The sequence below is a fragment of the Maniola hyperantus genome, chromosome 1 (assembly GCF_902806685.2).
Source record: "Maniola hyperantus chromosome 1, iAphHyp1.2, whole genome shotgun sequence".
Classification (NCBI taxonomy): domain Eukaryota; kingdom Metazoa; phylum Arthropoda; class Insecta; order Lepidoptera; family Nymphalidae; genus Maniola; species Maniola hyperantus.
Genome location: NC_048536.1, coordinates 9,547,189 through 9,559,972, shown reverse-complemented (window position 1 = coordinate 9,559,972; position 12,784 = coordinate 9,547,189). Strand labels below are relative to the sequence as shown.

The 12,784-nt window shown below is 36.8% G+C and overlaps 1 protein-coding gene across 3 annotated transcripts in view; it reads right to left on the bottom strand.

The window, feature by feature from the left end:
* The window catches only part of by (focal adhesion protein tensin), a 168,902-nt gene that overhangs the window by 147,249 nt on the left and 8,869 nt on the right, over window positions 1-12,784 (bottom strand). Inside the window, exon 1 of one of the 3 annotated variants that reach the window (XM_069501311.1) lies at window positions 12,003-12,125. The exons of 1 other annotated variant lie outside the window; for it this stretch is intronic. In XM_069501311.1, coding sequence (XP_069357412.1) covers window positions 12,003-12,080 — 78 coding nt within the window. In that variant the 5' untranslated portion in view covers window positions 12,081-12,125. Of the gene's footprint in view, window positions 1-6,483; window positions 6,819-12,002; window positions 12,126-12,784 lie in introns of those variants that run through there. One more of the 3 variants, XM_034973427.2, reaches the window with a different exon arrangement.

Here is a 12,784-nt window from a genome sequence, read left to right as displayed (position 1 = left end):
AGTCCGAAAAGTTAAATGTGCTTGTCTGGGATCGAACCCAAGACCTCCCGAAAAGGAGGCGGACGTCTTAACCACTATAGTTAGGAATTTGGGGTCATTTCAGAACATAAGCGAGCTAGTGTTTAGTTTACCAATACTTAAATTGTCTACATCCTTATTCCTTTGATAAATTAGGTTATTATGTGGGACAGGGTAGTAGAGTTACAATGAAGTCTGACACACTATCTTAATTATTAAGATAATGCCTTTACTTTTCACAAGAACATAAGACTGTGCCCGTATTATAATTAAGTACCTTCATGGAGACGTCAAAAGCACCGCCTTTGAAAGACCTATTGTTCGCAACGTTCCTCAGCGCACGCGCAGCATCACATGCTCATAATTAACTCCTAAACACCGCATAGGCCATGGATAACAATATAACACATACGTGAATATTCAAATAATGACTACACATTACACGGATTCACTCATATTGCTTTCCAATGTCGAATATAAATATAAATAGAAATACATAGAAAGATTTTTATTCAAATGAAGTATGTACTTTTGAATCATCTACCATTGGTTTAGATGGCCTTTCCTACCAAGAAGAGCCAGAAAGTTTTGTGGAGCGAGCTGCAAGTGAAATCCACGCTCTTTTATCATATTGTGTAATAATATTTTTTTTTCATGAGCATACTTTTAATAGATTTTTTAAACTTGATAATAATAGGTCTGTCATATCTAATTGAGACGGTCATTTAATGCGACGACGTTTACTTGTTATGACTGCGTCGTCAAAATAACAAGTAACGCCGATGAATACTAATTCACACTTCGCAGTACTTTATTTTGCATAAAGGTTAAAGACAATAACTGCTTTTTGACCTAAAAACGTTAGGTACATATTTTTCTAATCACGCTCTGTTAATAGTGTCCAGTAATGAGTATGAAGATGGACTACAAGAGCTAATCATCGTAAAACAGAGGTTGGATATACTCGTTTTTCGCTTTTTAAACTTTTGTAAGTTATTTTTACTTGGAGTTCGTTTGTCTGTTAGTTATTTCTGCCATATTAGATTTGTCATGACTTCTTATATCTATGCACACTAACTACTTAGATTATTCTTTGGGTTAGTGGCCAACCATTTACTTATTGTCATTTATTGTCTAGGTAGGTTGGAAATTATAAGGGAATCGATGAAAGTTTTTCTTCACATACAACGATGAAAATGTACCTACTCTGGGTACAAACAGACAGAATATGCTTAATTTATCAAGATAAATCGTAAACTCTGTAGTTAAGGCATCTATTTATCCGCCCGGTAATAGGCCGATCCGCTCCCGCTTCGCTCGGGTCTTTATGAAAATCCTTTCCTAAAACTAAATGTAAAATCCATCAAAATGTTTTACATCAAACACCACATGTAGAGCTGTAAGTTAATTATGTCAGTCCGTTAAAATTTACCTTTTTATAATATTATGTATGGGTTACTACTTAGTACCTACCCAGGTACTAGCTAATACCCGCGATGCGTCGCGTCGTCCGCGTGGAATTAAGTTTTCGACAATCCCATGAGAACTCTTTGATTTTCCGGGAGAAAAAGTATCCTACGTCCGTCCACAGAATACAAACTATTTCTATACCTACTTTTCGTCAAGATCGGTTCAGCGGTTGAGCCGTGTAAAGGTAACAAACAGACACGCTTGACTACAATCAAACCTGACGGAAAGTGATGATGTGGCCTAAGATGGTACGCATATTTTATCCAGAACATGCCTAGTCACTCTTGTTTTAAAAATACCCGGATTGTAAGTGGTAGGTAGCTACTTCCTAGTTACTTTCTCATTTATAATATTTTTATCCGAATACAGTGCAGCGGTCACAAGCTCTCTTACTATGGCGTTTCCAAGGTTCGTGATGGGTGACAGTGAACTTGGCTTGTTCGTGGCGGAGGCGGCGGGTGGCATGGCCGGGCCCGGCGCCAGCCAGCCTGTGGGCGGTGCACTTGTTCTTGCGCAACTATTTGGGAACTTCGGCTCTTCGTGTGCGCCATGTGACAGCGTTCCGGACTCGCATCGCCACATTAGCATTCTACCGTTAACTGGCCAAGGCAAACTCATGACGGCATACCTACCATCTACCTACAATCGTAAAATAACATAAGCTCGTCTACTTTTGTCTACTGGTATTTTATTACACGACTGCCCAAAAAAAGGAGTCTAGTTTTTTCAGGATTTATGTACCTAACATATGTGAATTTATTTATTCTCCGTAATTTCTAAATGCCTGACCAGATTGGGATGGACGGGGTAGGTAGCGTTAGAATCCTTACATCATGTTGAGAGACACTGATTAGGTATAATTTTTTTGAAAATACATAATTCAATGTGGCGGGTGTATGGCGGCATTTGCAAAAATCTATTCTTAGCTACTTTATCTAAATTTCTTAGTGTGTGCCTAATCATAAAAGGAAACTTCTGTCAAAATTTTTAGTTTTCTACCCCAGCGTTTAGCCTGTGCGTTGGCGTTGATAGATTAACCATGGATCAATCAGTCAGTCAGGAGAATTCTATCTCTATGGTCAGGAGTCTCAGGACAAGACTTCTTATATACCTTATAGATTGCATAATGCTTACTGTCTTGTAGGTAGTTAAATATTCAAAGATAGCTATGTAAACGATAACCTAAAGGTTAGTAACAATGTGTTTTTTATTGATAGCTCAACTGCAATGATAATACTTAATATTTAGTTTTTTTTCCATTAATAAAGAACATAAGTATGTACCTAATTATTACGAAAGTATTTAATTTTAAAATCTTTAATTGCTAATCATTGTGACAAAAAATATAAATACAGGATACACTTAAAAACAAAGGACGACCGTGTGATCTCTTCCAGGCTACCCATTTCTACTTATTCCTTACTATTACAAGCTTATGTTCTATTTTTCTATTTTATTTAGGTTTAGGGTGTGGGTCAAACAAAATTGGCTTAAGCTGGAACAGATGCTATGTTTACCTTAAATCGAAACAAGCTCTTTTGCGAAAAAGCTACATCGCTTACAGTCATAGGTGAGCGAGATCATAGTAAGTCTCTATCAGTGATTAGTCTTTTTAACCGAACGATCGAACCATGATCGTACTAACTCTCTGTTATCTGTATTATTTTGTAGTGGAAATCATTTGGTCACGGCAATGCAATGTCACGAAAACAGATGCCACTTGGAACAACGTGTTATCTTTGTGCGACACAAAAGTTCAAGTAGGTACCTACTACCTAGCAGCAAGCTTTAGGCGGACGAGTTGCAAGTGCAACCAATTCGAATATTTTGTAACGCAATAATAATGTTGAAACTGCAAAAAAGACAATTTACCTACATATTTTCTCTAAAATGGGATCTCTCTGCACTGACAGGTAGATACCTACCTACATATTGAAAACTTTCTGTTGAAAATCATGGGTAGGACTTTAGTTTGTAAGCAGTGCACTCTGCAAACGAGCTCGAAGAGGAAGAAAAACACCGGCCAAGTGCGAGTCGTACTCGCGCACGAAGGGTTCCGTACCATTATCTATAAAAACGAGCAATAAAACCACGTTTGATGTATTTTGCCCCTTAAATATTTATTTTATACTGTATTTTTAGTATTTGTTGTTATAGCGACAATAAAAATACGCATCTGTGAAAATTTCAGCTGTCTAACTAGCACGGTTCATGATATACCTGGCCTAGGGATAGCCTGGTGACAGACGGACAGCGGAGTCTTAGTAATAGGGTCCCGTTTTACCCTTTGGGTACGGAACCCTAAAAACGCAATCAGACGCTATCGAATGCCACCCGAGAGGTCGAATCTAGAATTTCCTTTCAGCTATTTCGGAAAATACGCATGCATTCAACTTTGTTTGCTTTAAAAAAATTGTAATGTAACACTGGGCCCGGAAATTGTAAAGTTAACTAAACTCAATATGAAGCAAATATTGCAACATAGCGTAGCTCTACCAGAACTATCGTAACTTTAGACTGTACCTTACTAGTTCTTCCTGTAAAATTATACGAAAACGTTATCTTTAAGTTTTTCAGTGAAGAAACTTTTCCAAGGATTGTAATTTGACTGTTATATTAGCCATTATATAAGCCACTAGCTTATGCTCGCGACTTCGTCCGCGTGGACTACGCAAATTTCAATCCCCTATTTCACCCCCTTAGGGATTGAATTTTCAAAAATCCTTCCTTAGTGGATGCCTATGTCATAATAGCTATCTGCATACCAAATTTCAGCCCGATCCGTCCAGTAGTTTGAGCTGTGCGGTGATAGATCAGTCAGTCAGTCAGTCAGTCAGTCACCTTTTCCTTTTATATATTTAGATTATATAATTATATTATAAGCCAAATAAGCCATTTGGCTTATATTACAGCTGATATCCTATTTATACAATAACATTTCTATGTTTAATCGGATTTATTATATCCTTACTCTGCTTTTGGAAAATTTACCTACAGTCCACGGGGAAACCCTACAATATGAGATTTTCGGTTAGTTTACAAGCTAGTTAATTTAAAAAAAAATTGAATCATAATATACTTAAATAAAAATATTTTTTATTCTATTAAACTTTTACAAGAACTTTTGAATCGTCATATGCATCTACCACTGGTTCGGAATGCCTTTCCTATCGAGAAAATACATAACAATTTGACAGTAAAAACCTAGGATTGAAGAAGCAGATTTGGAGTCACAATATGATGAAATAATGGACAGTGACAATAATCGGAAAATTATCCTTCGAGTCAATTGAAGGAATGTATCCGGCGGCTCTAGTCGTTTAGGATCAATTATTCCTCATTGGCTTCGTTAAAGCGGGAGCTGGCACATGGGAAAACTGGGATATCCTTTCACAAATGCGCGTAACACAATTTTACGTAACGTAGATTCAACGTCGAATGTTGCAAAAATGTAGATAGGTACCTACCTAATGATCATAGTCAATTATGCAGTCATCATCTAATAAATACAGCTGGTGTAACTTCAGAAAGCTTGCATCGGAAACTTCGGAAATTGAGTTTGTAATCGCGAAAAGCTTATTTATCGAAGCAGAAATAATAAGGTAGGTAGATAATTATCATCATCATCAACCCATAGCCGGCTCACTACAGAGCAACAGATCTCCTCTCAGTGTGGAAAGGGATGGCCACAGTCCACCACGCTGGCCAAGTGTGGATTGGCAGACTTCACACACCTTTGAGAAAACTATGGAGAACTCTCAGGCATGCAGGTTTCCTCACGATGTTTTCCTTCACCGTTAGAGCAAGTGATAAATGCAGATACCTAACTCGAAAAGTTAGAGGTGCGTGCCCGGGATCGATCATCGAATCCCCGACCTCCCGAATAGGAGGCGGACGTCCTAGCTTTTAATATAATTAGGTATGTGCTCGTATAACTAATACATTTTATCTAATAAATAAATATCGTATCGATTCTAACCCTAGACCCTAGACCACAGTATAATAGAAGAGATAGGTACTAACTACTTTTACCAGGTAGGTATGCCTAGACGGTAAATATTTCATAAAGAATTGGACACAAAAAATATGGGTATACTGTTGTCGGCGTCGCACAATAAATCGAATTTTATATTGAAGAAGATGGGTAAGTAGTAGGTAAGTACCTACCTAGTAGCTATATTAATTTTATTGGTTTATACGATATATAGCTGTAGGTATAATACATCGCATTGGCAATACCGAAAGTGGGTATTTAAACACCTGTTTTGTTATGTACTTACGTGTACATACATAATAGTTAAGTTTTATTAAAATAAGTAGGTAAGTAGGTAGGCACATACCTACCTGTAGTTAACACTGAAGGTGAAGCATATTGAAAAAAATTGTAGATAATCTTTTACGAGTTACATACGACCACATGAAAACGTCTATAATGAACACTATAATATTTATTTTATTATTTTGCTACTTCTTCACGTAGGTAATAAGACACTGCTTACCATGTTATCTATTTAAGTAGATATAACACAGATTATTATATAGGTAGGTACTATTAGGTATATACTTCGAGAAACTAGAGATTTTGCATAGGTTACCTATAGGTACTACCTAGATTTTCTCTCCTACACCCCTACTTAGATAACTTTTCATCCATGCGAAGTCGGAGCGAGTCCGCTAGTTTAAGAATAAATATTAGATTTATGTAAGAACCTATTTAACTGAAAAACATAGGTCTGTACGTACCTACCTAAGGTTTAAGTTTGAAATAGGTACCTAATACCAATACTCATTTTTATTTGCTTCTAGGTAAGTAGGTAGGTATATTGAATAGGTATAGTTACATACATAGTAGACACTACTAGCACAGTTTAACGAAATAACTAGGGTTATCATAAACTTATAGTGCACACTGTACAGTGATCTGTGGGTACATACTATACATATGTACATTTAGTATTATTGTCAGATAGAGTTTTTTGTATCATAGGCACCTACCTGAAATGCTAGATGCAATGGACCACTGACGCGACATGCTGGCGGCGGAGATTCGTAACCCCAGAAGCAGTTCCAAGGCATTTTGATTCATTTTCGAAAACCGGACAAATACCTACGTTATTTTTGCCTCCATTTCACACTTCGCGCATTTCTAACCATTGTTCAATATTTTAATGTTATATACTTGTTATGTAGAGTCCGAATAGGTAAACAAGTAAATTAAAGTTACATTCATGGGTTACGTTTTGTGTACGATACGGCGCGGGTGTAGAAAAATATAAAAGTATGTGTACACTATACGGGCGCCCTAGAGCTCGACCGAGGCACAACTGCGCGGCATCGGTGTTCTGCCCCGACACAGCTGATCCCTCTCATCAATGATCATCACTAGGAAAAAGGTTCTACCTACTTAAGTTCTACCATTCTACTTTTAAAAAGCTTCCACTAAGTAATATAGAAGACAGAGCTCACAGAGACTAAATTTAACGCATTTTGGGTTGATTTATCAAAGTTTAACCGCCAGAATTGCCTAATAATTTTTAACCGACTTCAAATGAGAACCTCCTCCTTTTTTTGAAGTCGGTTAAAAAAGGAGGAGGTTCTCAATTCGTCGGAATCTTTTTTTTTTTTTTTTTTTTTTTTTTTTTTTTTTTTTATTTTTTATGTATGTTCCCCGATTACTCAAAAACGCCTGGACCGATTTTGAAAATTCTTTTTTTGTTTGAAAGGGTATACTTCAAAGTTGGTCCCATTTCAATTTGGTGAAGATCTGATGAACATCTTCGAAGATAGATACTGGAACTCCTCAACGGATAAGAGTAAATTGCTCGCGATCAGTGTAATAGCTTAGTAAACAGTAGATTTTTAACCAGGCGTAGCATAATTCCATGGGGCCACTAAAAATTGTGAAATAAAAATTTTTTACAAAAAAAATAAAAACCGACTTCGTTACATAAACACTAAAAATTTAAAAATAATTTAATTTATTACCGAATATATTATGTATACAAGAGTTAATATAGTTCCATAATAATATTTTTTGGGGTCGGTGCCAATGAGGTGCCATTGTGGAGTCCCATAAAAATATGAAGTCTAGACGATTCGCGCAGCTAAAGCTAATTGGCACCGGCACCAAAAAGTATTATTATGGAACTATATTAACTCTTGTATACATAATATATTCGGTAATAAATTAAATTATTTTTAAATTTTTAGTGTTTATGTAACGAAGTCGGTTTTTATTTTTTTTGTAAAAATTTTTTTTGTTAAAATGTTGGTGGTAAGTAACCATGTTAGTTAAACCGCAGAATTTGTTTTCTTGTTTTTTAAGGGTTCCGTAGGAACAAGGAATCATCTGTCTGTCTGATTGACTGTCTCTGTGCCATTTGTAAAACAAACTAAGTAGGTAGGTAAACCTACACTATACATACGATACCTATTTAAGAGATGTAAAGTTGAAAAGGTACAGAAATAGAAACTTAGTACCGCTAATTAGTGACCCCTTCCAAGGACCTTTTCAATAGGTATTTTAAATACTTAATAGGTTCTTTTCTTATACAGTTTTTAGGGTTCCGTACCTCAAAAGGATAAACGGAACCATTATAGGTTCACTTTGTTGTCTGTCGGTCTGTCAAGAAACCTGCAGGGTACTTCCCGTTGACCTAGAATCATGTAATTTGGCAGGTAGGTAGGTCTTATAGCAGACATTCGGGGAAAAATCTGAAAACCGTGAATTTAGGGTAACATCACCCAAAAAAAATTAAATTCTAGTCATGAACTAATAATTAGTAGGTATATTCAATTTTCGAAGTAAGATAAAAGCGGGGTATCATATGAAAGGTCTTCACCTGTGCATTCTAAAACAGATTTTTATTTATTTTTAAGCATCATAGTTTTTGAATTATAGTGCAAAATGTCGAAAAAAATATGACTGTAGCACGGAATCCTCGTTGCGCGAGCCTGACTCGCACTTGGCCGGTTTTTTTTGAAAAAAAAAAACTAACTGGGTAGGTACTCTTTAAGAAATAAATAATGACCACCAAAATTTTTGAGCAACTAGTATAGTACACCTACCTATACCTAGCATGGCTTCGGAACTCTACCTACCTTAATATGCGTGTTCTGAAGTTCTGTGTCTGATACACACCGTAAAAATATCTTAACACTTAGTCACCAGCATACATGAAGAGTATACTTCTAATGGACAATCAAAACAGTTTTATGGTTATAACATTAACATGCATACAACACTCTAAATCCATTAAAACCAATCTACAGAATTGTGTGACCAAGATTATCCTGACGATTGTCCCGCTCCCAGTAATAAATAAATACCTACCAAATCAAATACTCATGTGGTCGTTTATGATTTTTTGAATAGGTTTATTGACCATATTTACTGAGTTTGTTGCCAGTTTCTTCCCCATAAAGTTTTGAATTTTGATACTTCACGCAATTTGTGTGCTGTGAAGTTAAGATGCTTGCGAACGTTTAAGTAGGTAGGTACCCGTAGAGTGGGTTATTCCCGTTGAGTCACACCCCCGTGTGTAACACTGTGACACAAGGTACCAAAAATTTCAAAACATTCCCGTTGAGTAACACTGTTACACAACGGGAATTTTTTGAACTTGTTGGCACCTTGTGTCACGTCACACCTACATAAATACATATTATTGCGCGTGTATCAAGTATTAACTGATTGTGCACTTCATTCCGGGATGTTATTTATTTATAAATCCAAGATGGCGGACACGATTTTTTTTTCAAAAAATTGACATGGGTGTCGTTTTCAGGGTTTTCGAGGGTGCTGAATTTGATGATGACATTTATTCTGAAATCCAAGATGGCGGACATGATTATTTTTTTCAAAAAATTGACATGGGTGTCGTTTTCAGGGTTTTCGAGGGTGCTGAATTTGATGATGACATTTATTCTGAAATCCAAGATGGCGGACATGAATTTTTTTACAAAAAATTGACATGGGTGTCGTTTTCAGGGTTTTCGAGGGTGCTGAATTTGATGATGACATTTATTCTGAAATCCAAGATGGCGGACATGAATTTTTTTTCTAAAAATTGACATGGGTGTCGTTTTCAGGGTTTTCGAGGGTGCTGAATTTGATGATGACATTTATTCTGAAATCCAAGATGGCGGACATGATTTTTTTTTTTCAAAAAATTGACATGGGTGTCGTTTTCAGGGTTTTCGAGGGTGCTGAATTTGATGATGACATTTATTCTGAAATCCAAGATGGCGGACATGAATTTTTTTACAAAAAATTGACATGGGTGTCGTTTTCAGGGTTTTCGAGGGTGCTGAATTTGATGATGACATTTATTCTGAAATCCAAGATGGCGGACATGAATTTTTTTACAAAAAATTTACATGGGTGTCGTTTTCAGGGTTTTCGAGGGTGCTGAATTTGATGATGGACATTTATTCTGAAATCCAAGATGGTGGACATGAATTTTTTTACAAAAAATTGACATGGGTGTCGTTTTCAGGGTTTTCGAGGGTGCTGAATTTGATGATGACATTTATTCTGAAATCCAAGATGGCGGACACGATTTTTTTTTCAAAAAATTGACATGGGTGTCGTTTTCTGGGTTTTTGAGGGTGCTGAATTTGATAATGACATTTATTCTGAAATCCAAGATGGCGGACATGATTTTTTTTTCAAAAATTGACATTGGTGTCGTTTTCAGGGTTTTCGAGGGTGCTGAATTTGATGATGACATTTGTTCTGAAATCCAAGATGGCGGACATGATTTTTTTTTCAAAAAAATGACATGGGTGTCGTTTTCAAATTCAGCACCCTCGAAAACCCTGAAAACGACACCCATGTAAATTTTTTGAAAAAAAAAATCATGTCCGCCTTCTTGGATTTCAGAATAAATGTCATCATCAAATTCAGCACCCTCGAAAACCCAGAAAACGACACCCATGTCAATTTTTTGAAAAAAAAAATCATGTCCGCCATCTTGGATTTCAGAATAAATGTCATCATCAAATTCAGCACCCTCGAAAACCCTGAAAACGACACCAATGTCAATTTTTGAAAAAAAATCATGTCCGCCATCTTGGATTTCAGAATAAATGTCATCATCAAATTCAGCACCCTCGAAAACCCTGAAAACGACACCAATGTCAATTTTTTGTAAAAAAATTCAGTCCGCCATCTTGGATTTCAGAATAAATGTCATCATCAAATTCAGCACCCTCGAAAACACTGAAAACGACACCCATGTCAATTTTTTGAAAAAAAAATCATGTCCGCAATCTTGGATTTCAGAATAAATGTCATCATCAAATTCAGCACCCTCGAAAACCCTGAAAACGACACCAATGTCAATTTTTGAATAAAAATCATGTCCGCCATCTTGGATGTCAGAATAAATGTCATCATCAAATTCAGCACCCTCGAAAACCCTGAAAACGACACCCATGTCAATTTTTTGTAAAAAAATTCATGTCCGCCGTCTTGGATTTCAGAATAAATGTCATTATCAAATTCAGCACCCTCGAAAACCCTGAAAACGACACCCATGTCAATTTTTTGAAAAAAATAATAATGTCCGCCATCTTGGATTTCAGAATAAATGTCATCATCAAATTCAGCACCCTCGAAAACCCTGAAAACGATACCTATGTCAATTTTTTGAAAAAAAAAAATCATGTCCGCCATCTTGGATTTCAGAATAAATGTCATCATCAAATTCAGCACCCTCGAAAACCCTGAAAACGACACCCATGTCAATTTTTTGAAAAAAAAATCATGTCCGCCATCTTGGATTTATAAATAAATAACATCCCGGAAAAGTGCACAATCAGTTAATACTTGATACACGCGCAATAATATGTATTTATGTAGGTGTGACATAAGGTGCCAACAAGTTCAAAAAATTCCCGTTGTGTAACAGTGTTACTCAACGGGAATGTTTTGAAATTTTTGGTACCTTGTGTCACAGTGTTACACACGGGGGTGTGACTCAACGGGAATAACCCGGTAGTTGTAGGGAATAAAGTTTTACCGTGGTTTTACCTAACTTTTTTAGTTTTTGAGACAGATCCCAAAACAAAATTGTATCTATAGTAAGCGACAGGTCGAGATGACAATCGGGGTATGAGGCAGGGGGAGGCCACGCACACCCGCACGTCACCCGCGCTCGCCCGCACCGGGTTAACACGAGGGCTGTGCGGGTGTGCGGGGCGTTACTTTACTCAAAGAGTTCTAAAAATGACATCCTGTGTATTCAGTTTTAGATCAACGTTCTACACTAAATATCTACGGGTCTATAACTCATTTCTTCTATATACGAGCTAAAGATCATAGGTACCTACAGTGACATTAATAAGACTCCGTTTAGCCCTTTGGTTACGGAACTCTAAAAAGATAAAACCTAAATAAATTACCTACCCTGGCACCCGCATGAAATTTATACGATCACATAAAATAAAACCTTTACAAACTGTCTAACATACAGGCTAATACAGAGTACTATACAGACACAAATAGGTACCTGAGGTATTATTTGAGGAGGTGCGCTGACCACAAGCGGGCGCCTGCGGTCGAGGGACCACGGACATCTCCAGGGCATGCTTCTGTTATTGCTACACACAGCCGAGTTCTTCGTAAGCCAGATTAAGTACAAAAAACAATAAAAATATGAAAATCCATCATAATATTTACTTAATTAACTACTTAGGTACTTCATTATATTTTCATTTTTCCTAATAATTCTAACCACATACTATTAACTAAGTACGTAGCGATAAATTGATGTTTTGATTTTTAAAAACATAGTATCAAAGGCTTTGTATATTTGCGTTTAGTTTACGTGCAACAAGATTAGGCGTGGATACGCATGCGTGCGAACTGCGAGCCGCGCGACTCGGGACTAGGCAGCAGGCAGCTCGAGTCTCCAGGCTACTGTATTATAATTGCATAAAAGTAACCAAGGAATCCGGGAACGGCTGCTTCAATCCGCGATACATACAGAATTCGTGTCCATCTATAAAATTTGATGACGCTGCACCATTTCACACACACGGGTGGGCTAACCCACTCTTTTAAGAGTGGTACTTTTGACTAAAATATGACTTATGAGTGTCTTAAATTCATTATCTGTTCTTTTAAATATGTACCTAAATGTTCTTCGTGAAATGTTCTGAATGATGATGAAAACACTAAGGGCCGGTTGTTTCAACAAACTTTGACGGACACGTAACCTTTAAATATGGCGCTAACGAACGTAAGTAAAGAAAAAGCGTTGATTCAGCATCTATTAGCGCTAACGTTCGT